General features: G+C 52.0%; 3 protein-coding genes across 7 annotated transcripts; 1 reads left to right on the top strand and 2 right to left on the bottom strand.

Annotated features, from left to right (window-relative positions):
• Window positions 1–810: 810 nt before the first annotated feature.
• On the bottom strand, window positions 811–4542 carry MTNAP1 (mitochondrial nucleoid associated protein 1; the record flags this gene model as incomplete). The annotated part of the gene is made up of 4 exons (XM_083874718.1): window positions 811–1537; window positions 1981–2097; window positions 2502–2609; window positions 3840–4542. The coding sequence occupies 4 exons, from the start codon at window positions 4540–4542 to the stop codon at window positions 1509–1511; spliced, it is 957 nt and encodes a 318-aa protein (XP_083730844.1). The 3' UTR covers window positions 811–1508.
• Window positions 4543–4651: 109 nt separating this feature from the next.
• On the top strand, window positions 4652–13475 carry VCF1 (VCP nuclear cofactor family member 1). 4 transcript variants are annotated; one of them, XM_083874428.1, is made up of 4 exons: window positions 4652–4808; window positions 6721–6817; window positions 11060–11122; window positions 12824–13475. In XM_083874428.1, exons 1-4 carry the CDS (start codon window positions 4762–4764, stop codon window positions 13058–13060), a joined length of 444 nt encoding a protein of 147 aa, XP_083730554.1. In that variant the 5' UTR covers window positions 4652–4761; the 3' UTR covers window positions 13061–13475. The 4 variants fall into 4 exon arrangements, with proteins under 4 accessions (XP_083730554.1, XP_083730556.1, XP_083730553.1 ...); XM_083874427.1 differs by lacking the exon at window positions 4652–4808 and adding an exon at window positions 5167–5627; XM_083874430.1 differs by lacking the exon at window positions 11060–11122.
• Window positions 13136–24465, bottom strand: COG1 (component of oligomeric golgi complex 1; the record flags this gene model as incomplete). 2 transcript variants are annotated; one of them, XM_083874425.1, is made up of 14 exons in its annotated part: window positions 13136–14114; window positions 15573–15648; window positions 15739–15848; window positions 16451–16559; window positions 16947–17074; window positions 17299–17460; window positions 18262–18408; window positions 18879–19631; window positions 19743–19953; window positions 20109–20262; window positions 20341–20511; window positions 21134–21315; window positions 23082–23326; window positions 24094–24465. In XM_083874425.1, the coding sequence occupies 14 exons, from the start codon at window positions 24463–24465 to the stop codon at window positions 13971–13973; spliced, it is 2964 nt and encodes a 987-aa protein (XP_083730551.1). In that variant the 3' UTR covers window positions 13136–13970. The 2 variants fall into 2 exon arrangements, with proteins under 2 accessions (XP_083730551.1, XP_083730552.1); XM_083874426.1 differs by having other exon boundaries at window positions 13981–15208; window positions 24094–24351.
• Between the last annotated feature and the right edge of the window lie 677 nt (window positions 24466–25142).

Here is a 25142-nt window from a genome sequence, read left to right as displayed (position 1 = left end):
CTGAGCCCACAGAGCCCGATGGAAGGAGCCACCTGCTCCAAGGTGAGAGATTTTGGGCAATGGAAGGGCTGGGAGAAGCCTTGGAGGGGGAGGGTGATTAATGTGGGGATTCCCAGAACAGCCTCTGACTGGAAATTGTGGTTTTTTCCTTGTGTTATTTGGAGCTGGGAACCAGCAGGGGAAGGGGATTTCAGTGCTAATAACCACTGGGAACAACAAATCCTTCTAGGTGAGAGGTTTGGTGTAGCTGGGGTGACATTTCCATGATCCCATTCCATTGGAAACGGGATGGGAACATGGCTGGAGCAGCACAAACTCATTCCGTGTGCCCCCAGAGAGGATCAGCCAGCCCCTGTGGCACTGAGAGCAGGAGGACTGCGCTGGAAATGCTGCTGGGACAGTGACTGCAGGGCTCCCCCACGGCCCAGGGAAGGAGGATGGACACGTTGGACACGGCACCGGGGCACAAACCCAGTAGGATTTACCCAGCACCAGCTCACAGTTGGCACAGGAATCATTTCATGCCATGAAAATGGGGACTTTCCCACAGCTGGCACTGCAGGCTGGGGCGGCAGCAGCAGCATTCCCAAGGTTTGGAGGGGTGCAGGACTGGCTGGAGCCAGGATTCTGAGCACAGGGGTGAGGATGTGCTCATCCCTTGGGAAAAGGGGCACAAAGCACCACGTTTTCAGCTCACAACCCGAGCAGGAAAGGAAAAATCCACGTGGGTTTTTATTGCTGGTGAGAGAGTTTTTGGTGCAGCACCTCTGTCACGGCACTACTGCACTCTGCAGAATAAAGAGCTCAGAATTTTAATTCTTGGCTGGGTTTTTTTTTTTGCCCTTCATGCCTGCAACATGACCAAACCCTTTCCCAGACATGTCTGGGGGATGGCAGGCTGCAACTAGCACTCCTGACTGTCCTGGTTTGTCTGCTGCAGGCACGGGTTTGCCCTTTGGGCACGACAGCTCATCCCATGGATTTTATTTATTTTTTTTTTCCCTCAGAATTAGGGCTCTGTGGTGTGAGCTGCTGCTCCAGAGCCCTCACACAGGTCCTGGCCAGCCCCACCAGCACAAGGGGTGAGTATAAACTGGGCTGGGCCAGCTGTGTGATTTGGAGAATGGGTATTGGGGGTTGAAGCTCACCCTGCTATGACACTCAGCTAGAATTGGCAAATAATCTCTAATGACAGCTCAGGACAGGGGTTGTCCCCTGGAGATCTGGGACTCTGCAGCCTCCAGGAGCTCTGCTGCCCACACAGATCTCTCAAGGTGCCTCTAAAGCTTTCTCCTTTCACTACTGAAAGCTGCCTGAGCGACAATGGGTGACCACAGGCTGTCCCTGTCACCTTTCTGCTACACAAGTCGACCTGCCAAGCGGCCTCTCCTCAGCTCCAGCCCCAGCCAGGCTCCTGCTGCTGGGAATTCCTGCTGGGATCCTGGTCCTGGCTGCTCTGCTGCCTCCCAGAGAGCTGTGCCTGTTCCTTGGCTGCTGCTCCAGCTCCTTCAGTGGTATTTTCGCCAGCGGTGCCTCTCTGGGGAAACAGGGAGAGAAAAACCATTCCAGTGTCAGCAGAGGGATCTGCTCAGGGCTCCAGTTGGGATGAGGAGCCTGACTGCAGCTTCTCTGCCACCCAAACCATCCAAACACCAGCAAATCCCTTGTAATCTGTCAGGAAGTGAAAGGAACAGGAGCTTCTGGTGGAAAAACATCTCCTCCCTCTGCCCCAAGTGTTCTGACACTCCTGCTGCTCTCCAGGGAGTCAGCAACTGCTGTCAGCACTTTTATTAACCAAATTCCTCTGCCCACCCAGACAATCCTGCTCTCTGAGCTCTGGTATTAAGTCTTAAATAGGGTTATTTAAATAATTTAATTTAAATTATTCCAAAGCTTTAATTGACAGGGATAGCTAAACAGACTTTCCAAGTGCTGCAAAAGGAAGAATCCCTGAACTAGGAGAGCCCAAGGAATTCTTACTGAAGTGCTGATAGTTCCAGCCATAGCTGAGCAGGCAGTACCCAGCCAGGAGCATGGAGATTCCAGCAGGTCCCCCCTGCCTCACGTGGATGTATTTGGCACAATAACTGCTCCAGGCTGTTGGGAGAGAAAGGGAAGTGATCAATCACGGGCTGCTCTTGGGAAATTCACTGTTTCCAGGCAACTTTACCAAGCTAAAATGCTGGGGATGTTTGTTTATTCCCACTGCCAGAGGGCAGGGATGGATGGGATGATGGATGGGCAGGAATTGTTTCTTGTGAGGGCACAGGGTTCCCAGAGAAGCTGAGGCTGCCCCTGGATCCCTGGAAGTGTCCAAGGCCAAGCTGGAAGTGGTTTGGAGCCACCTTGGGACAGTGGAAGGTGTCCCTGCCCACGGATCACCTTTATGGTCCCCCCCAAACCATTCCATGATTTGTGCCTTGTAAAGATCCAGGCTGGTACTTGGAGCAGCAAAACAAATCAGGGCAGGGGGCTGGATGTGTCCCAAAAGGAATTCTCACCTCTCTGCACTGCCCCCAGCAGCCCCTGGGCAGAGAAGCTGCAGGTGCTGATCCAGGTGTGCAGCTCCCCCAGCCTCACCTCCAGCAGGGGCCTCTCCCAGAGGGGACCTGGGGGTGACAATCACAGTGGTCACAGCTCTGTGCTGCCAGCAGGGCAAGGAGCTGGGCTGGGATGAGGAATTTGGGCTTGGGAAAGGAAAGGGAATCACTTCTCCCACTAAGTTTGACTCCAGGCTCCATAAAAACATTAACAGCCTGGAGGAGTTAAACCTTCTCAGATCATTCCCTGGGCAAGCCCAGCAGCTCAGTATTTCCCAGCCCTCCTCTTCCCATTCCAGCAAATCCCAGCAGGGAGGTTTGTTGGGAAAGATGGAACAGGAAGGGTTTATGGATATGATTTCTCTGGTAAAGAAATACTGGAGATGTAAAAGCTGTGAGTGAAATAGAAATGAAATCCAGCTTTGAGATGTGACCATGGCAGGCAGGAAGACGGGGATGAGCTGGAGTTAATTTAAAGGACAGAAAACAAAAGGACTCAATAATGCAGCCCCTCTCCACTCTGTCATGGCACCAGGGAAAAGGTGGATAAGAAAAGTCTCTTTAGAGTTTAGAATACAGGATGATGTGGTGATAGAGCAGTTCTCATGGGCTGCAGGCAAAGCCTGTAGGTTTTGTATCTCGTGCCGATTGGTCACTGTAAATTAGAATATTCAACACAAAAGGAGATGGAATGGATTGGAACAAGGTCCTGGATCTCTTATTCTCTTGCTCTTCTACCTCTCTCTTACCCCTCTGAGCTCTTTTACCTCCCTCACCTCATTCTCTCTCCCTCTCTCTTTGGGGTTCCCTCCAGCCCAGGCTGGTGGCTGAAGGCAAAGCCCTTTTCACCCACGACCTTTGCAATAAACCCACACATTTCTAGAATATCTCAGCTCTGCAGAGTTCCCTCTCCCTGCTGTTCTCGGATGTTCCTACAGCTGTTTTCGTTACCTTGTTGCCCCTGTGCCAAACCCCCCTGGGGCAGCTCCGCGGTGACTCTCACATCCTCATGGAAACGCTTCCCGGGGAAAATCCTCAGCCCTTCATAATGGGGATACAAGTCTGGAAACCACTCCAAGCCCGCGGGGGCCTGGGCTGAGCAGAGGGGGCGGATTTGGGGCGGGTGGGGCAGGGCCGGGCTCAGGCCGGGCTCGGGCCGTCCCTCCCCGCCGGCCCAAGGGCTCTGCACCCGCCTCAGATCAGTTTTGGATGTTCCCTGCCCTCCGAACGCCCCCGCCAGGGACAGATGGAGCTTCTGGGGATGCAAAGCGGCCACGGGGGGTTTAAATCCCCCCACACCTTCCAGGTGCATTTGCTCCTCTCCTGCCGTGGATTTGTCTCTTCCCTCCTGCTGGACGAGGCTATTTCTGCTCTCAGGCGGCTCTTGAAGCGCTTTTGTCGCCTTTAAACTGCTTTTTTCTCCCTTGGAGCTCGCAGTCTTGCTCCCCTGGCTCGGAGTCTCTTTGCTCTTGTGTTTTTGGGCAGTTTTGGGGCGCTGCGGGTGGAGATCCTGTCCCGGTTCCGTCCCCTCCCCGCGGGTCCCGGCCCTGCCCCGCCGCTCCTTCTCCCGGACCACCCTGGCCCGGTTCTTCTCGATCACCACCTTCACCCCCTTCTGCAGCATCCTGGGGACATCCTGCACCTCCTCGGGGTGCAGATCCAGGCTCCGGGCCACGTCCCGCACCGCCCGCGACCCGGCGGGGCCTCGGCGGGTACCGGGGCCCGCAGCTGGGCCGGGACCAGAATCTGGGGCTGCGCTGGGCCCCGCGGCGCTGCCGGTGTCGGGCCGGGGGCTCGTTCCCAGCGCCGATCCCGGTGGGGCCGGGCGGGTACCGGGCCCGGTGTCGGGTGCGGGCGGCGCGGATCTGGCGGGGCCCGGGCTGGTCTCGCTCCCCGGTGCCTGCGGCGATCGCGGCGCCGCCTTGCAGTGCGGGAGGTGCGCCCGGAGCCGTTTGAAGGGCCGGCGGCAGTGTGGGCACAGCTCCTGCCCCTCCGCCGCCATCACCGCGCCGGTGCTCCCCTCTCAGTGACGTCACAACAGCGCGCCCGCCGGTACAGTGACGTCACAATGACACAGCCCCGCCCCGGCGCGGCGCGCTCGGTGACGTCACGGGGGCGAGGCGGCGGCGGAAGCGGCGGTCGGGGCCGGGCCGGGCCGCGCTGCCGCCCCTCACCGCGGCCTCCGCCCGCTCCGCGGCCTCCCCGCCGCCTCCCGCCCGCCATGAGCTGCCGGCAGCCGCTGCCCAGCGAGCGGGGAGCCCGACAGAGGTGAGCGAGGGCGGCGAGGCCTCAGGGAGGGGAGGGAAGGAGGAGGAGGCGCCGCCGCCGCGCTGAGGGGAAGGGGCTCCGGGGCCCGGGGGTGGGAAATGGAGAGAGCGGCCCCAGAGCGCTGGGAGGGGTTAAATGCCGGGTTAAAGGTGTTGTGTGCACTCGGGAGGGCGAAGGGACGCGGGGGAGGCAGCGGAGGGGTCGTGGGGCGGGTGGGAGCTGGGACAGAGCTGGGAGACACTGAGGGATGGTGGGGTCAGGGAATGGAGTGGAAAAAGACCTTAAAAAGCCCTTCCTATCCCGGCCCTGGGGCCCTTCCCCAGCCCAAGGCCCGTCCAGGCTGCTGCGGTCACTGCGGGGGTGAGGAGAGGGAGGATCCGGGGACAAACCTGGGGCGAAAGGAGGAATATTCCTTCCCCAAAAGGTGTTCCAGGACATTCGGACAGCGCTCGGGGATGGGGATGGGGATGGGGAGGCAGCTCAGGGCTGCAGGCGTGGGCCAAGCCCTGCCAGCTGAGGCTGTAAGAAAAGAGCCGGTTATAAATAAATTCCTCCCCCCGGTCTGTTTTGACTCATTCGAGCGCGGATTAATTTTAGGCGCACCAAAACAGCTCCATCGTGTGTGTGGTTTTTTATTTTTATTTTTTTTTTTTTTTTATTTGGAGAGCCTGGCTGACTCGTCGTGTTTGTAGAGGGGGAAGGATGAGTCGTTTGATGTTTGTGTGGGAATTCTGGGATGATGTTTTGGTGTCACAGAGTGACACAGCGACCTTCAGTCTCATCCTGTGCCACGAGCAGGGACGTTTTCCACTGTCACAGGTTGTTCCAACCTGGTCTTTGAGGTTTTCCCTTTATCTCCTTTAATCTGGGAATATTAGCACCATCCCCATCCGGTTATCCTCCTCCAAGCTTTGCCTCCATGCCTGCAAAGATTTGGGTAAAAAATTAGGATAAAAATTAAAATTAGGATAAAAATTAAAATTAGGATAAAAAATTAGGATTAAATTTAAAATTAGGATTAAATTTAAAATCAGGATAAAAATTAAAATTAGGATAAAAAAATAGGATGAAAATTAGGGTAAAATTTAAAATTAGGATAAAATTTAAAATTAGGATAAAATTAAAATTAGGATAAAAAATAGGATAAAAATAAAAATTAGAATAAAAATAGGATAAAAATTAGGATAAAAATTAAAATTAGGATAAAATTTAAGATAAAAATTAGGATTAAATTTAAAAATTAGGATAAAAATTAGGATAAAAATTAAAATTAGGATAAAAATTAGGATTAAATTTAAAATTAGGATAAAATTTAGGATTAAAATTAGGGTAAAAAATAGGATTAAAATTAGGATAAAAATTAAAATTTGTACCTGCCAGACCAGACAGCACAGGGTGTCATCAGGAGGGTGGAAAATACATCAGAAACAGAGGAAAAATTTGTTTTTCTCAAGGTATTTCCTGACAAAACCTTATTTCCACATGGGAAATAGGATTGTTTTGGTTGTGTTTGGGCTCCAAGCACTGTCAGGGCAGAGAAGGATCATTGTGGGGTGATGTGAGCAGGTGAAAAATTGGAAATGTGGTCACTGCCACTCGTCCCAGCGCTGTCACTCTGAGCCCAGGGATTATTTTTAGATGTGCAAGGCTGACAATTGTTAAATGAGTTTATTTAGAAGGATGGGTTTGATGTGAGTCCTTTAAACTGATAGGAAACATCTTGTGAGGAACAGGATCCTTCTCTGTGCTCAAAGGGGAATGTGAGAATCCCCAGCACCTCAGGGGGCTGCAGACATCCTGCATTTAATTAAATTTATTAATAATAATAATTTATCAAGTGTTTCTCTGGATACCTTCAGAGGACAAAGCAGAATGTCCATCAGTGAACTGATAATTTCTTTTCCCCCTGCAGGAAGAGGAGGAGGAATGGCAATGAAGAGGATGGTCACATTCCCCAGACCAAACGTAGCACCAGGAGCACCGTCCTGCAGGACTCGTGGGACACTGAGGTGAGAGCCCTGCCCGGGCACATCCAGCAGCTGCAATATCCTCTACAGTGGTTTTTTTAATCATTTTTATTTCATAGCTTTGTGTTTGAGGTGGTGAGGTTTGCCTTGGTGACATCAGAGATTGAAATCAGCGTTTCCAGTGAGGCTGGTGATCCCTGGCTTGAATATTTCTGGGAAAAAATTTCAAATCCTGCTTTGAAAGACCCAGGGAAATAATTTTCTGCCTTTTTCTGGTTTTGCTGAGGGGATGCTGAGGGTGGATTTGTCCCTGTGCTCACCCTGCCTCTCCTTACAGTGGAATAATCACCAGAGAAATTATTATTTGTGGGAGAAAGACAAAACACATTCCAGGCAGGCCTTATCTGATGTGGAAAGAAAAAAAAATGCTCTGATAAAGCTGCTCAGTTTGAGCAAGGCTTGTTCACAGATAAAACACTCAAAACTTTTTTTTTTTTTTTTTTTTTTTTTTTTTTTTTTTCTTTCTCATATTTTCCATGATTTTTTTGCTGGATGTGGGATAAACTCTTCTTGTTTTCTTACCCCTCACCAGACAGGTGTTCTCTCAGTGCAATTTGAGATTTTTTTCCCTTAAAAAAAAAAAAAAAAAAAAAAAAGCTGATTTCTCAATTCCTGCCAGATTTCCTGAGTTGTTGCCTGGGTGAATCACCTGCAAATTCACTGGGAGCAACGTCCTTGTGTTGCAAAACATTGATGGAAAAGAGAGTGCAGAGCAAAGGCTCCCTCTCTGGAGTTAATGAAATGAATGAAATTAATTTCTTTGAAGGTTTTGGGAAAAAAAAAAACCTTGGTTCTTTAGAGCCTCCTCACTCTGAAGGTGGATTGTAATGAGTAATTACAGTCTGAGTTATTACAGAATTAACTGGATTATTTAAGTTTTAATTGTGCTTTGTGGAAAATATTTAATTGCAGTGTAACTTGGAGCTCTTTAATAATGTGGAAATGGTCTCAAATGGATTTTTACATTGGAAATGGTTTCTACATTTCTGTTTTGAGGGAGGCTCTTAAGTAAAGAGCAGATGATGTTGTAGGACAGTGCTGGGAATGCTTTAATAGCTGCTTGTCCATCACAAGGGAAATTTCTCTGGGGTGAAATTTCTCTGGGAGGAGATTTTTCTGGGCTGAAATTTTTCTGGGCTGAAATTTTTCTGGGCTGAAATTTTTCTGGGCTGAAATTTCTCTGGGGTGAAGTTCTTTGGGACAGAATTTCTCTGGGCTGAAATTTCTCTGGGCTGAAATTCTTCTGGGCTGAAATTCTTCTGGGCTGAAATTCTTCTGGGCTGAAATTCTTCTGGGCTGAAATTCTTCTGGGCTGAAATTCTTCTGGGCTGAAATTCTTCTGGGCTGAAATTCTTCTGGGCTGAAATTCTTCTGGGCTGAAATTCTTCTGGGCTGAAATTCTTCTGGGCTGAAATTCTTCTGGGCTGAAATTCTTCTGGGCTGAAACTCTCTAGGAGTAAATTCTCTGGGACGAAATTCTCTGGGACCAAAATTTCTCTGGGGTGAAGTTCTTTAGGATGAAATTTCTCGGGGCTGAAACTCTCTGGGCTGAAATTTCTCTGGGACAAAATTTCTCTGGGACAAAATTTCTCTGGGACAAAATTTCCCTGGGCTGGAATTCCCTGGGCTGGAATTCTCTGGATTGAAATTCTCTGGGACGGAATTCTCTGGGACGAAATTCTCTGGGCTGAAATTCTCTGGGCTGAAATTTCTCTGGGACAAAACTCTATGGGACAAAATTCTTTGGGCTGAAACTCTCTGGGATGAAATTCTCTGGGAATTCTCAGCGCTGTTGCGTTTCCAGTAGGGAGACTTTGCATTTTGGGGAGCAGCAGCCCTGCTGTGCTGCCACCTGACCCTGAACCACTTGTCCAACAGGTCCAACCCCTCGGTGTGTGTGTGTGTGTGTAGGGTAGTTAAAGGCTGGATTTAGTGTGGAACAAGGGATTGCCGTGGGAATAATGAATTTAAGGATATCAGGAAAAAAAACCCTTCAATGGTGAGTGTCAGCAGCACCTTTTGCTTGTTGTGTAAACAGGCTGGAGTTGTGCAGAGCACTGAGGGCAGGGCTGGCAGTGCCTTTGTGGGGTGACCTCAGCCCTGGCCTGGTTTCCTGCGGGGGAACAGCCAGGGCAAGGTCACTGCTCAGCTCACACAGGCTCTGCATGCTCTTCTTGCCTGGTAAAAAGTGTGGTTTTAACACATTAAACTTGCCTGGTGTGGGGCAGGGAGGAGCTCTCACTCACTGCTGAGGAATGGACACAAACCCTGTTTTCCAGGGAACAGAATTCACAATGTTTTCTCCTGATGAATACAGCTCTTTTTTCTTTCTTCTTTTTATTTTTTTATTTTTGGCTTGTTTTCTTCTCAAATCCCTGAGAACTGAGCATGCCCAGAAATTCAAGCCACGAGATTAAATCTGTATTATTCCAACATTTGGTTAAGGACTTCCTGTGCCAAAGGGAGAGATCCTTGTGCTCATTGTGAGCGAGTGCTTCCGATTGGTGTCGCTTGGAAAGTCTCAGCCAGTTTGGAACACTTGTATTTCATTTCCTGGTACTTTGCTCTGTGCAAAGGCACCTCTTGCTGGTTAAAAAATCCCCCACTGGCTTTGGGATGTTGCCTGGGAAAAGGGGGAGTGGGAGCAATTTGTGATTTTCAAGAGCATGTGAGGGTTCACTTTTCATCACACACTTGCTTTTTGTGACACATCTCTTAAAGTCCTGATTCCTCTGGCCTGTTTTGGTGCAAACTGACTCTTCCCTCTTGCAGAGCGAGGCCTCTTTGAGAGCACAACCTCAGGATGGCAATCAGGCAGCTCTGTTTTAAACAGGGCTTGGCTTTTGGCAGGATCTCTTCCCATTTTTATTGATGTTATCCCTCAGCCCCTCACTTTGACTCATCCAAATCACGTCCAATTCCAAAAGATTTGCTGTTTTCTCCCTCTGGATTGTCCTTGCAGCCAGGACAGGCAGCACCTTTGACTTCCAACCTTCACAGATTCTCCTCAATCTCCATCAGGGCTCCATTTTTGGCCATCTGCTGTGAGGATGTGCCATTCCTGCTGCCCCTGGAGGGTGTCACCTCACTGCTGAGTGACACAATCCTCTGCTCTGGGCTCAGGGCATGGACAGGCACACACACAGGGCTGGAGTGTTAAACATTAAACATTACCATGGAATTTCCCTTCCTGTTCAGCCTGTCCTCCCTTTTCCAGGAGCTCAGCTGTGTGTTGTTTGACCTGTGTTTTTAGTCAGAAATCCATTGAAAAGAAATCCAAGCCAGGGGATCCCACTCACAGATATTCCCAGCCTTGCTCTGCAGCCCTGGGAAATCACCAATACAAACCCTTTGCTCTCGTTTTCCCAGGGAAGGAAGCGAGGCTGAGTCTTCTGGCTGACCCTTTCCTTCCTGAACAACTTCTGCAAACCCAAATTTCTCATGGTTCCTCTTTGTTCTGGCTGGGATTGAGACATTGTCGGGTTCTTGGCAGGGATCAGATCAAAGTCCTTGTCCCCCACTGTCCAGGGAAGGGCTGCTCTTCAGTTCTGACTAAAATCAATCTGTTAAACTCATCTGGGAAGATGTTTGGAGCAGCAGGGGTTGAGTGGCTCTTTCCCCAGTTCCTGTCACGAGGGATTTTCCCAGACCTGCACACAGAACAGGACATTTATTTATTTTCAAACTTGAAGTTCAATGTTAAGGGGTTAACGAGCCCAATAAACCTTGAGGATGCCCTTTTGACAGTTCGAGTATTAAATATAAATGTAAAGGCTGCTTGCCTTTGCCCCTGTAGAGCTTTGTTGATGCCTGACTTGATGACTTTAAGGATTCTTTTCTTGTCTGATTTTAGTCCAAATTCATTTCAGAATGTGCACCACATTCTGGGGACAGGGTAGGTGCTCCATGTGGTGTGGGAAACGCTCAAGGGGTGCCAGTGCCAGTGAATCTTTCCCTTAGAGAACTGGAAATTAAGTTTAGGTGCTCCATGTGGTGCCAGTGCTAGTGAATCTTTCCCTTAGAGAACTGGAAATTAAGAAGTTCTGACAAAATCCCATCTGTCACCAGCCTGAGGTGTCAGAATCACACACTGCCAGCTCCACCAACCCCCCGAAATGCACAAAATAATCACTGCTAACAGCTGGAAAAATATTTTTTGGGATGTGAAACGTGAGCGAGCAAGCGAGGCAAGGTTCTCATTTGGATTTTTACCTTGATTTGCAGAAGGTGGCTGTAACGAAGCTCACTAAGGAGCGCAGACTAAAAGGAAACAAAGTGTCCTGTGCGGTGGGTTTCTCTCCCAGGCTGCCCTGACCCCTTTCCAGCATCGCGTGTGGCTCTTTTGTGCTGCTCTGCAACAGCAGCTGCTCTGCCCAGCACCGCCCCCAGCTCCTCCCTGTCCTCTCTCCCTCTCTGGATTTAGGAAAAGGAGCTGGTTTTTCCCCCGCAGTTCCATCTGTGCTCCCTGGGGAATGACCCCGCCGTGTGTTTGTGTCTCCTCTCGCAGCCCTGGGGCCTTTGGCTTGGCTTGCTCTGCTCCCACTGAGCTGAAGCGTTTTTTTGGTGCTTAGCGAGACAAAGGAATTTGTCAGGGTTGGATGGTCAGGATCGATGGTAGATCAGGGCCGGGGGCAGGGTTGTGTTCCACCCCAAACGTGCACAGAGCCTCCCTGGGCCCTGCAGGGACTGCTGGGGGCTGTTTGTACCATTCCTGATTTATTCCAAAGTGCTGGGTTTGCACCATTCCTGATTTATTCCAAAGTGCTGGGTTTGCACCATTCCTGATTTGCTCCAGACAAAGTTCTGTGTGCAGTTTGCACCATTCCTGATTTATTCCAGACAAAATTCTGGGTGCAGTTTGCACCATTCCTGATTCACTCCAGATAAAATCCTGGGTGCAATTTGCACCATTCCAGATTTATTCCAAAGTGCTGGGTGCAGTTTGCACCATTCCTGATTTATTCCAGACAAAATCCTGGGTGCAGTTTGCACCATTCCTGACTCACCCCAGGCAAGGCCCTTCTGGCAGTGGTGCTGATTGGTAAATCCCTGAGGATTTTGTGAAATTTGTCCTCTTCTGTGGCTCAATCCTTACAAAAATGTCGATTTTTTTTAAAGCTGCTGTCACTTACTCTGCTTTTGTGAATCATTTATGGGGTGGCAGAGCAGCCACTGGCTGATTGACTCACCCAAATATTTGCTGGTCCTGACCAGCACAGATCACACAAACTAAAAATATTCCAGCTGGAACTAATGTTACCTTTCCTCAGCAGCCCTTAAAATGGTGTTTCATGCCTTTGAATCCCTTATGATGATGGCAAACGCTCTTCCAGCCATTCCCATGAAAGGTGGTTATCCTAAATGTTGGCAAATGAGCCCTGGCTTCTTATTCCAGTCAAATTCTGAGCTCTTTTTGCTGCATGAGGAATTCTTTGGTGCCTGTTGCTCTTTCACTGTAAAGTAAATTGGTGAGGAATTGCTGTGGAATTGTTTAACTTCCAGTTAAAAACTGCCATGGAGTATTTAATTGGGAGCAGAGTAGTTGATGTTGGGGTGTTTAAAGACTTTAAATTGGGTGTTGTGTGCATTTATTTCTCACAGCCTCTTGCTCTGGATGCTTCAGATCTCTCTTCAGGGTTGCTCTGTAGGAAAATGCTTTGCATGGTGCTTCCCTCAAACTCTGCCCTGCCTGTAGTGCCACGTGCAGCTCCCTGGGAATGTCCTTTATTTCCCAATTCTGGGCTCACCCCAGCAAACTTCACTAGTGCAGAGGTGGGGCTGGGGGCAGAGCTGAGGGGGTTTGAGTGGGAAAGATTGAAATCCAACATCCTGGAGGTCACTGAGTCCCTTCAGCTCTGTGACACTGCTGTGAGCAAGGTGGATTTATTCAGAAAAGGTGGAAGAAGGGAGGGATTTCTGCTAAAGGTTTGGTTCTGTGGGGTGAGGAATAAGTGTCTGATGATGCTGTTGACCCTCTGTGTGTCCCAGTCCTCCAGCAGCGACAGCGGGAGCAGCAGCAGCAGCAGCTGTAGCAGCAGCAGCATCAACAGCCCCGACAGAGCAGAGTCCAGCCTCAACCCCAGGATTGCAGGATCCAGCCCTGTCTCCTCCCAGCCCTTCCACGAGCAGTCTGCACTAAGCCAAGGTCCTTACTTCCACATCAACCAGATCCTGAAGGAAGCTCACTTCCACAGCCTACAGAGCCGGGGACGCCTCCCTACATGATGACCCAGCAGCTCCCTGCCTTCTGTGAAGGGACAGCACTGTGTAGATTTGATATTTCAACTTCAAAGTTTGTTAAAAATGGAATTGCACAAAAAAATTGCCTGTTGCCTTTTCAGTCTATATTTGAGATAACAGGTTAACAGGAGATTGTTTACTTGTGGTTTTTGCTGCACTATTGCAATGCAAAAAGGGGCTTTGAAGCAATTTTTATAGGATTCCTTTTTGGGGTGGTTCTAAAAAGTGGAGACTGAGGAGAGTCCACATTGTGTGTTATAGGATTGCAAACTGTCCAATTCCAATCGACTGCCTAATCTGTTTGTTTAGCAAGTTGTTGCTTTCTGTAAAGTTCTCTTAAGCGTTCCTCTTCAGTTTTATAAGTCTTTTTTTTAATTTCAATAAACTAGTTTAAAAATGATTCGGGCAACATAATTTTTTGAGCATTTAGAGTTAGTAGTGAGAATAGGAGCAGCGAGGGCAGGTCCTGAGGGCTGTGAGCTCCCACCCAGCTCAGGGTGATGAGCAGGACTGGAAGGGAAATGTGAAACCAGAGCCAGGACAGGTCGGGCAGGTGCTGCAGGGGCCACTCAGAGCAGGCTGGTGGTGCCTGGAGCACACAGCAGTCTCACCCTGCTCCAGCACCCCTTTCCAGCTGTGAAATGTTTTGTTTTCTCTTAGTGTGTAGCTTCTTTTGGCATTATTTTTTCTCTTTAATTTGATTTTAACAAGGTAAGGCTAGGAGGTGAAAGAGCAGCAGGCAGGGACAATCCCAGCCTGGTTCCCGTGACAGTCCCTGCCCTGCCTGAGGATGGGAAGCACCGACAATCCCAGAGGTGTCACCGCTCCTGCCGAGGGGACAGAGAGATCTCAGTGGACACAAAAACCACCCCAGAGCAGTTTTATTGTTGCTGCCTCACTTGGCCATGCCCGAGAGCCAGCCCAGCTTGAAGAGCGACGGCGCTGCCGCGTCCTCGTCGTCGGCGAGGAGCTGCCGGAACAGGGAGCCCGGCCGTGCCCCCTCGTCCTCCCTGGGCAGCACAGCAGCTGCAGCCTGGCCCTTGGGAGAGACAAAAGTGACTCTTGACCATCACAGCAGCCCCGGGGCTCCCTCTGTCCCCTCAGCAACACGAGCTGCCAGAGCGGTGTCACTGCTGGGTTAGTGACAGACACACAGGGGACGCGGCACAGCACCTTGCTGCTGGCAGCAACAGGCACTTGGAATATGTCACTCAGTGCTTGTAAAACTCCCTGAAGGTTCATCAAAACCCTCAGAGCAGCAGGGCAAGGGGTGCTGCTCTCAGAGCAAGGGGTAAAAAGCACAGCTGGGTGCCCCTTGCAGGAGCTGTTCTTGGAGAATTGCAGGTTTGAACCTCTCCAGAGGAGTTTTAGGATTGGAGAAAGAGCAAGCATCTGTCAGGGATCCTGGTCAATGCTCATAATGCCCCTGAAGGTTCATCAAAACCCTCAGAGCAGCAGGGCAAGAGGTGCTGCTCTCAGAGCAAGGGGTAAAAAGCACAGCTGGTGCCCCTTGCAGCAGCTGTTTTTGGAGAATTGCAGATTTGAACTTCTCCAGAGGAGTTTTAGGATTGGAGAAGGAGCAAGCATCTGTCAGGGATCCTGGGAAGTGTGGCTAGCACAGGACACAGGTGTGCTGAGCACGGCACAGCAGCTGAGGAGAGTGACAGGACGAGCCAGAGACATCACTGCACACTTCTATGCTCTAGTCCAGCTGAGCTGTGAGAGGTAAGGAATACCTTTACTGGGAAATTTTGGGCTTTTAAACACCCCTTCTGCTGGGTCTGGTCCTTAATGGAGCAGGAGAGTTGCAAATTGAACATCATCTCAAATTTGATAAAACCAAACCTTTGCCTCTTTGTCTTGGCTCTTGTCAAGACTCAACAACTTGTAAGAGTTGCCAAGACCCACAGGGATAGACTGGGCTGGTAATTAGTGCAGGAAGCACTAATTGCTGCTTCCCACAGCAGTGAGGTATTCCTTAGCTCTCACCCAGCACACAGAGCTCCACCTAAGCAGATGTTTTAAACAGAAAGATTGGCTGCTACAGCTCAGCAGCAGCAGAGCAGCAGGACACTCCTCACACAGCTGGGGTACCTGGCCAGGCCTCCTCAGGGGTTACAGGGCAGCATCCCACTGCAAAGGAGTTCAAGCATTACCTACTGTCCTTCAGAAGCCTTTCCTGCAGCCCTGTTTAATGAGTTGTTTTTGATGCATTGCCCCCATCCTTGTAAACCCTCCCTGCCTCTGCTCTGCCACAGAGCCCCAAAAACACAGGGGAAAAGGGTGGTGGGGGTTTTTGAGGGTCCTGGAGAAATCCACCCCATCTCTCTCCCCTGCTGTGCTGCCATAATGATTCATTTTACTGGAAATAAAAAATCAGGTGAAATAACGTTTGGCTACTTTCTTCTTTCCCCATAAACTCGAGTGTTGGGGAGGGGGGGACAATAAATACTGGGAAAACATTCCTATTTTTTCACAGCTCAGTTCAAACACCAACCTGGACTCTTTCTGTGCTCCTGGCAGTGGATTTGCTCTTCCTTGAGCTCGACATGCTCAGTGGCAGAAGTCCAAACCTTAAGAAATAAGAAAGAAATGTTGGAAGCAGCAATTCCAGAGGAGAATCCCAGAGGCAGGAGAATTCCTGGAAGAGCTGGGGGCCTCACCTGATCTGGCTGGATGCTAAAGGCAGGATGTTGTGGGGCTCCTGTGAGCTCAGAGCGCCGCCCCTGCTCGTGTACTGGTTCTCTGTCCCAGTCAGCAGCCCAAAGAGAACCTGGAAAAGCACCAGGAGCTGTTTGGATTTGGGGAAGAGAAGCTGGAAAAGCACCAGGAGCTGTTTGGATTTGGGGAAGAGAAGCTGGAAAAGCACCAGGAGCTGTTTGGATTTGGGGAAGAGAAGCTGGAAAAGCACCAGGAGCTGTTTGGATTTGGGGAAGAGAAGCTGGAAAAGCACCAGGAGCTGTTTGGATTTGGGGAAGAGAAGCTGGAAAAGCACCAGGAGCTGTTTGGATTTGGGGCTCCTGCAGAGCTGACCCCGCAGTACATGGCGAGTCCACTGAGTTTGAGCATGAACTGTCTCCCTTCCCCCTCTTAACTCTTGTGTTTAATTATCCCCACAGTTGAGTCCCAGCCCTGTTTCAGCACTGCTTAACCCAATTAGAGCTGCAGAGGCTGCAGTGAATCCTGTCAGATAAAGTTCAGCCAGCCCCACACGCGGGGCCGGCTCAGCCAGCTCCTCTTATCTCCAGCTGGCACCGATCACTCTTCCCCTCTCCAAGGATGTGCCAGTGCTTATCTGGAGGCATGAAGCAGTTTAAAGGCAGCCCAGCTGCCCTGCTGGAGGGGTTTGCAGCCCTCCTGCAGCCCTGCTCCTACCGAGGTTCTCTGCACCAGGCGGTTCAGGTTGCTGTTCAGGTGTGGGGTGAACACGTCCAGGTCGAAGGGATCGATGTGTCCCTCCAGGAAGTCGATGACCTTCTCAATCCTGCAGGGCAGAGAGCACAGGGCTCCTGTCAGGGGTGACATCCTGCTGATGCCAGCCCTGAAGCAGCCAGGGATTTCCTGTCTGGGGTGACTGGGCAGAACAGGAATTACTCAGCACAACAGCAGCTGCCCCGAGGGTTTGCAGCTCTTACACAACCCCAGCAGCTCCCGTGGGACTCCCCAAGGCTTTAACTCTTGGCTGGAAGTTTAACTGCTCTCTCCAGGGGTATCCTATGCACACAGGGAGGGGACCAGCCCACTGGCCACACAACCACACCCTCCTCTGTTCTCAGAAGAGCTCAGTGTCAGAGCTTGGAGCTGTCAGAGAACTGTTTTAGGGCCCCCTAAAACATTGCTGGAGGATGTGTCCCCCCAGAATGTGCCATACCCGGAGTCCTGCTTGATCCTGCTGGGTTTTGTGTCCTCGCTCTTGGCTGTCAGGATGATGCTGAGGTACCTCAGGTCGTAGAGGAGCTGCAGGGCCCTGCTCTGGGTCAGGGGGAAGCTGTCTGGCCTCTGCAAAGGGGACAGGCAGGAATGGGGCTCCTCCCTGGCACAGGGGACGCTGCCCAAGGGGGAATATTTGACAACACCAACCCCAAGGCACAGCCAGAGTGTGAACTCTGGTGTTTTGGTTTTAGGGGAGGCAGGGTGAGTGTAGGGGTGTCCCCCTTCCAGCACAGGCATTTTCTGTTCCAGGATGTGCCCCTGCATTCCCAGCCCATCCCACAGCCAAGTACCTTCTCCTGCTTCTGCTGCACCAGCTTTTCGTAGGCAGTGAGCACCTCTGCCATGCAGCTCCTGAGCAGCTCCTGCAGCGTCACCTTGGGCAGGGTGTGACCACCAACCCTGTTCAGCTCCTGGCACAGGCTGAACAGGAGGCACTGCACGTGCCACGAGGGCTGGACAGGAGAACAGAGGTTATTTGCAGCTGCTCTGGAAAGTCCATTCCCTCCCACATCCCTTCAGAGGGGTGGTGGGAGTGCCCCATGTCCTCAGCAGCCACAGAGCTCTGCCCCACAGCTTGGCTCAAGCCTCTCACAGGGTTTATTGACACTCCAAATTCTGGGTTACAGCAGCTCCCAAAAAAGGCTTTACCAGACACTGAGTGCAGTGAGAATTGCTTGTGCATTTTCTGTCACCCCAGTTGTGCCCTGCTCTGCCCACCCACCCCCTGGGGCTGTTCCTCCCTCACCTCCTGGGCCTCCTGAATTCTCATCCAGCTGCTTTTTCCCTCAGATGGAATTGACTGGATAAGATTCACTGCATTTCCCTGCCCAGCCCCTCCCGTGCTGTGCAAACACAGAGCTCAGCCCAGGCCTGGCCCTCCTCCCCACTGCCACCTGCTGTGTCCCTGGGAGGTCCTTCCTGTGCCACCACCACACCCCTGGGCAGCCTCACAGTTCCCTCAGGATTCCACAGCCCTGTCCTTCAGTGCTCCCATGGAATCTCTCCCCTGGGACCTCAGTGTTTAAACCAGCCCCAAGTCCTCCTCTGGCTCAGCTTTGCAGGATCTGAGCCAACCTCACTCACAGAGATAAACAGTGACAATGACCTATTTCCTTCCTCTGACCCCTGTCCTCACGAGGTGAGTATCTCAAAGAGCAGCAGAGAGTGTTTGTGCTCCAAACCACCTCCCCAGCAGCTCAGTGAGTGTTTTCTGGCAGCAGAGCTGGGCTCCTCCCCCAGGCTGCTCCTCCTACCTGCACGGGCAGCCGGATCTTGGACGTCACGCTGCTCCCAGACTCTGTTTCCTCCTGGATTTCGATCTCATCCCAGTTGGTGGCTGTGGCCAGGACAGAGCCAGCTGTGTCCAGCAGCAACGTGTGGGTGAAGTGCTGAACCAGACCCTGGAGAACAAAAATGAAAAGCTTTGATTACAGGACAGCCATCCAGCCAGTCCACCCTTTGCCTGTGACCTGCTGCTTCCCAGAATGAATCTCATGGACACCATCCCACCACAGCCACCCCTCTGTGACATGGAGCTCACAGCAGCCCCAGCAAGGAAACCCCTCCCCAAAAAACATCCCTGAGAAGAGAAACAGCTCCTTACTACTGCCATAATACTAAGCCTTCTGATGATAATTTACACACTTTCCTTCAAAGTCTCTCCAAACAATCTATATTGTTTTCATTCCTCTCAGTGACGGACTTCTGCATTGACCACTGGGGTCAGAGAGGTGTTCCTCTCAATAACCAATCCTTGACCAAATCCCAAACACTATATAAACCCTAAATCATAACAAACTGCCTTCTTTTCCCTGCTTCTACCTGACGAGTGAGTCTAGTTCTTTTTGCGTCCATAATTGCAACACCTTACTTTGGTGACAGCCGAGCTCCAGAGCTGATAAGCCAACAGGCTCTGCTGCAGCAGCTCTGCCTTCACCCCCTGCCACTTGGCCAGCTCTGGGGACACCTCCTGGGCTTTGCCCTTGCCCAGTTTTTTGGCAGAGCGCGGTTCCTTCGGTGCGGGCTCGGCCCTGCCCAGCACACAGCGCTGCAGGTGAGGGCACAGCTCGGGCAGGGCCTGGCACAGCCTGGCCATGAACAGCACAGCGTTGAGCTTGGTGTCCTCAGGAGGCTCCAGCTGGCTCTGGGCGCTCTGGAGCTGCTCCTGCAGGCAGCCCAGGAGGTGCTGGATGCAGGAGACGCAGTGGTCGCGCAGCAGCCCCTGCACGGTGCTGGCGTCGGCGAAGCGATCGAAGGCAGAGCGTGGTGGCTCCTTGGGGACATCCCCGTCCCCGGGCAGGTAGCACAGGACATCCTCCAGCCTGGCCTTCAGCTTGGAGTCCAGCGTGGAGCAGAAGCTCTGCAGGCACGGGGTGAGAGCCTGTGCCTTCATGGCCAGCCCGCTCCGGGCGAAGGGCCCGCGCTGCCCCACGCTGACCCAGGCCGCGTCCCCCGGCAGGTCCCCGGGGCTCTCCGACCACAGGAACAGGGCCACGTTCTGTTCCAGCTGCATCTGCTTGCTCAGGGCACCACTGCCAGCTTTCACTTCCAATTCCTGCAGGGCCACGGCCAGCAGCTCCTTGGAGCTGTTTGAGATGGAGTCGAAGCCTTCTTTGGTCAGAGTCTGCAATAGAATCAGGAGAAAAAAAAAACAATTTCAATGTGCCACTTAAACACATCTGAGTGCACTGTGAGCTGGGTGAGGTGAATGTAAAGAGCACAGCACAGCACCCACCTGCAGCCTGTCCAGGAAGAGCTGCTGCAGCAGCTCCTCCCAGAAGGACACGGGCCTGTCCAGCAGGCGCCGGCACACGGCCTCCCAGCTGTGGCTGCTGGACTCGCTGGACAGCAGCTCCCACACGGCGTCACGGATCCCTGCCAGCCCCTTCATGCTCTTCACGTACACCAGCAGCGTCCTGACCCCCGTCCTGATGTCGTCACTGCACCTGGAGGCAGAGTTTTACCTCTGTCAGGGGGGTGAGGCCCTGAGCGTGTGCTGTGCTGCCTCTGGCTGCTGGAATGAGCAGGATGAGGGGATGAGGAGGAAATCAGCCAGGCTGGGATTGCCTTGGCCCATCACAGGGTGCTCTGTCCCACTCACATGTTGATCCACTGCTGCAGGGTCTCCCTGAGGTACTCCTGGCTGATGGGATGTGCCAAGGTCCTCAGGGCAGGCTGGAATTCCACCACAGACTCAGGCAGGTACTTGAACCAGCTGCTGAGCTTCAGATCCTCCTCCAGCACTCCTCCTCTCCCTGCAATCACACTCAGGGATCAGCCCAGCATGGGGGGACACCCTCCTGGCTGCACACCTGGGCAGGTGCAGGGCTCACCTGCAGGGTTCTGGCCCGTGGTGCTCTCCAGGGTGGAGAAGAGCAGCCCACAGGGCAGGGCTGGGTCTGGGGCCATCCCCTCGGGCACGGTGTAGAAGAGAGCGTGGGCCTGGTACAGCGTGGTGGTGAGCAGCTCCATCAGGGAACACACCTGAGCTTTGATACCTGCACCTGCATGGAGCCAAGGCAGCCCTTCAGCACAGCTCAGAGCCCGTGCTCCCTTCCAGGGAAGGGCTGGGGGGAAAAGGACTCAGCCTCACGCCCCACCTGCTTCCCCATGACAGGTTGGCTTGGCCCAAACCCCTGAGAACTTAATTTTTGTGCCATTTTGCAGCATCCCCACCACTGTGAGACTTACAGGAATCACCCATCCCTGCTGTGGAGGTGAAAACCCCTGAGAACTTATTTTTTGTGCCATTTTTCACCGTGTCCACCACTGTGAGATCTATGGGAATCACCCATCCCTGCTGTGGAAGTGAAAACCCCTAAAAACTGTTAATTTTTGTGCCATTTTGCAGCATCCCCACCACTGTGAGATTTACAGGAATCACCCATCTCTGCTGTGGAGGTGAAAACCCCTGAGAACTATTAATTTTTGTGCCATTTTGCAGTGCCCCCACCACTGTGAGATTTACAGGAATCACCCTGCCCTGCTGTGGAAGTGAAAACCCCTAAAAACTGTTAATTTTTGTGCCATTTTGCAGCATCCCCACCACTGTGAGATTTACAAGAATCACCCATCTTTGCTTTGGAGGTGAAGGGACACCCCGAGGGGCAGCCCCGAGGCACTGACCGTGGTGTGGCTGGTTGAGCAGCTGCTGGATGGCCATTTTCCTGGCCAGCAGGAAGTCAGCCAGGGCCTGGCGTGGGGAGCTGTCCTCCAGCAGCATGATGGCACACAGAGCCTCTGCCACAGCCTGGTCCGAGCCCGTCCGGCAGCGCAGCAGGGCCTTGCTCTCCTGCAGGATGGTGGATCTGCCACAGGAACCAGCTGGGAGTCACTGCCTGGGCCACACACACAGCTGGGCTCCTGTGGTGGCTGCCAAAGGGTGGCTTTTGTCACTTATATCTGGGTGTTGTGGGATTGGTGAGGTGGTTTTTTGTGCCATGGTTTGGGTTTGGGTTGGAGGGGATGTCCCTAAATCTCTGTCAGTTGTGGTTTGGATTTTTCAGCCTTCTGAGTTTATATTCTGTACTGAAGCTTTCTCACTCATTGTAATATAATTATAATATTATTATAATATTATATCATTATATATTATTATTGTTGTTGTTGTTATATCATATTATTTGTAAATAATACCTTCCTTTCCAAGGGGAAGGACAAACCGATGGATTTCTAGTTTGACCAGTGAGGTCAGAGAGGTGTCAACCTCATCCCCCAATCCCTGATCAAACTCCAAAGACTATATAAGTCGAGATCCCAAAAATAAACTTCCTTTTTTCTGCTCACTGGAGAGTGTGAGTGTGGTTTTTTTGTGTCCTCTGGTGACAGTGATGGATCCCCTGGTCCCTGCCAGTGCCTTTCCTGTGGGGTCCCAGTGCAGCTGCCTCAGGAGAGATCAGGAATTCCTGCCACCCTGATTTTTCAGCTTTCTGATGTTTACATTCTGCACTAGAGTTTTTCCACCCATTGTAACATAAACAAAGAGTGATGTTTTGTAAATTAAGCATTCCTTCCAGGAGGAAGGACAAACTGAAGGACTTCTAGATTGACCAGTGACGTCAGAGAGGTGCCAACCTCATCCCTCAACCCCTGATCAAACTCCAAAAAACTATCTAAGCCAGAATCCCAAAATAAACTCCCTTCTTTTCCACCCTGACACTGATGGTGTGAATGTCCTTTCCGTGTCTATCTGGAAACAAATTCTCCCATCTTGCTGCAACCCATTCCCCTCCTGCCTTCCCTGGGCTGTGTCTGAGCCAGTTCTGCTGACAGGGAAGGGTTTGGGATGGGAGGGAACTTTAGCATCAAGGAGATCCAGAGTCTTAAAGGGAATTTTAACATCAAGCAGTTCCAGGGTCTTAAGGGAACTTTAGTATCAATCAGTCTCCAAAGTCTTAAAGGGAACTTTAGCATCAAGGAATTCTAAAGTCTTAAAGAGAATTTTAGCATGAAGTAGTTCTAGAGTTCTAAAAGGAACTTTAGCATCAAGCAGTTCCAAAGTCTCAAAGGGAACTTTAGCACTTTAAAGGGAACTTTAGCATCAACTAGTTCCAAAGTCTTGAACGGAACTTTAGGATCAATTAGTTCCAGAGTCTTAAAGAGAACTTTAGCATCTTATAGGGAATTTTAACATCAAGCAGTTCCAGATCTTAAAGGGAACTTTAGCATCGAACAGTTCTAGAGTCTTAAAAGGAACTTTAGGATCAAGCAGTTCCAAAGTCTTGAAGGGAACTTTAGCATCTTAAAGGGAATTTTAACATCAAGCAGTTCCAAAGTCTTGAAGAGAACTTTAGGATCAAGCAGTTCCAGAGTCTTAAAGGGAACTTTAGCATCTTAAAGAGAACTTTAGGATCAACCAGTCTCCAAAGTCTTGAAGGGAACTTTAGCATCTTAAAGGGAACTTTAGGATCAAGCAGTTCCAAACCCCAGATCCGATCCAGCTCCCAGCACCAGGACACTCCCAAGGATGCCACAACCCAAATTTCCCTGGGTAACCTATACCAGAACCTCTCCCATCCCTTCCCACCCGCCCCAACCCCTCCTGTACCCCGTTATTCCATCACCCCGGGCACACCTGAGGTGGCTGGCGGCCGCCACTTGCCGCAGCAGGATGGGGAAGCGGGCCAGCACCGGGCTGGAGCGGGCTCGGGGCGAGTCCAGCTGCAGCTGCCGCCGCAGGTGAGCCCCCAGCAGGTGGAGGCGGGCGGCGGGCAGGTACCGACCCCCCTCCACCGCCCCCCAAACCTGCTCAGGAACCTCCAGCAGCAGCTTCAGCTGAGCCGCTGCACCGTAGAAACTGTGGTGGGCTGCAGGGCGAACCTGGGGAGGGAAACAGAGGAGAAAAAACAGAGAGAGGGGGGTGAATGAGGGACAGAGGGGCAGAGGAGATGGAATAGAGAGAAGGGGATGAAAGAGGGACAGAGGAGAGAGAGGAATAGAGAAGAAAGAGGAGAAGGAATAGAGAGAGGGGGATGAAAAAGGGACAGAGGGTCGGAGGAGAAGGAATAGAGGGGGATGAAAGAGGGACAGAGGAGAGAGAAGAACAGAATAGAATAGAATAGAATAGAATAGAATAGAATAGAATAGAATAGAATAGAATAGAATAGAATAGAATGAGGAGAAAGAAGACTAGAGAGGGGGATGAAAAAGGGACAGAGGAGAGAGAAGAATAGAAAAGAAAGAGGAGAAAGAAGAATAGAGAGGGGGATGAAAGAGGGATAGACGGGCAGAGGAGAAGGAATAGAGAGAAGGGAATGAAAAAGGGACAGAGGAGAGAGAAATGAAAGAGGAAAAAGAAGAATAGAGAGGGGGAGGAAAGAGGGACAGAGGAGAGAGAAGAATAGAGAAGAAAGAGGAGAAAACATAGAGAGAGGGGGATGCAAGAGGGACAGAGGGTCAGAAGAGAAGGAATAGAGAGAGGGATGTGAAAGAGGGGGAAGAATACGGGCCATGAGCGCAGAGAAGAAGAGATGGGGAGGAGAAGCAGGTGGGAAAGGGGGCGAGAAGGGCGAGAAGGGACCAGGAAGGGAGATGGAGTAGGGGAAAAAGGGGCGGAAAAGGGAAAAAGGGTCTGGGTGACCCCTCACCGTGGCGGCGGGCCCGGGCCGGGCCGCTCCCCCGCGCTGCAGCCCCCGCACGGCGCCCAGCAGGCGCTCGGCGCTCCGCCGCATCTCGGCGATGGTGTCGGCCGCCTCGATGAGGTCCCGGTACCGCTCGCCCACCATCTGCCGCAGCTCCTCCCGCTTCTGCTCGATGCCGGCCCGCAGCCGCCGCTCCACCGCCCGCAGCTCGGCCGCCGTGTGAGCCTCGAACAGCGCCTCGGCCTCCGCGCCGCGGGCCGCCATCGCCGCCGCCTCACCCGCACCGACACCGGCACCGGGCCGCGCCTGCAGGGCCGCCGCCATCTCGGGCACGGGAAGGGGATGGCGCTTCCGGGAGTCACCGCGGGGCGCCGCCATCTTTGTGTGGGGCATAACCACACCCGAGTGTTATTGTCATGACAGCGCCGCCATCTTTGTGTAGGGCAAACCACACCCGAGTGTCGTTGCCATAGGAACGCCGCCATCTTTGTGTGGGGCATAACTACACCCGAGTGTGATTGTCATGACAGCGTCGCCATCTTTGTGCCGGGGGTTAACCACATCCAACTGTTGTTCCCATCGGAACGCCGCCATCTTTGTGTGGGGCATAACCACATTCAAGTGTTGTTGCCATGACAGCGCCACCATCTTTGTGTGGGGCATGGCCATGCCCGAGTGTTGTTGTCATGGCAGCGCCGCCATCTTTGTGTGGGGCATAACCGCACCCCAGTGTGATTGCCACGGCGGCGCCGCCATCTTTGTGTGGGGCACAGCCACATCCCAGTCCCGTTGCCATAGGAACGCCGCCATCTTTGTGTGGGGCATAACCACACCCGAGTGTCATTGCCATGGCGGCGCCGCCATCTTTGTGTGGGGCATAGCCACACCCAAGTGTCATTGCCACGGCAGCACCGCCATATTTGTGTGGGGCATAACCACACCCGAATATCATTGCCATGGCGGTGCCGCCATCTTTGTTCCGGGCACAGCCCCGCCCCCGGCGCCGTTGCCATGGCAGCGCCGCCGCCATCTTTGTGCCGGGCATTGGTTGCCAC

Source organism: Zosterops lateralis, assembly GCF_965231275.1.
Source record: "Zosterops lateralis genome assembly, chromosome: 18".
In the NCBI taxonomy this organism is placed as follows: domain Eukaryota; kingdom Metazoa; phylum Chordata; class Aves; order Passeriformes; family Zosteropidae; genus Zosterops; species Zosterops lateralis.
This window is presented reverse-complemented; position numbering and strand designations above follow the sequence as displayed.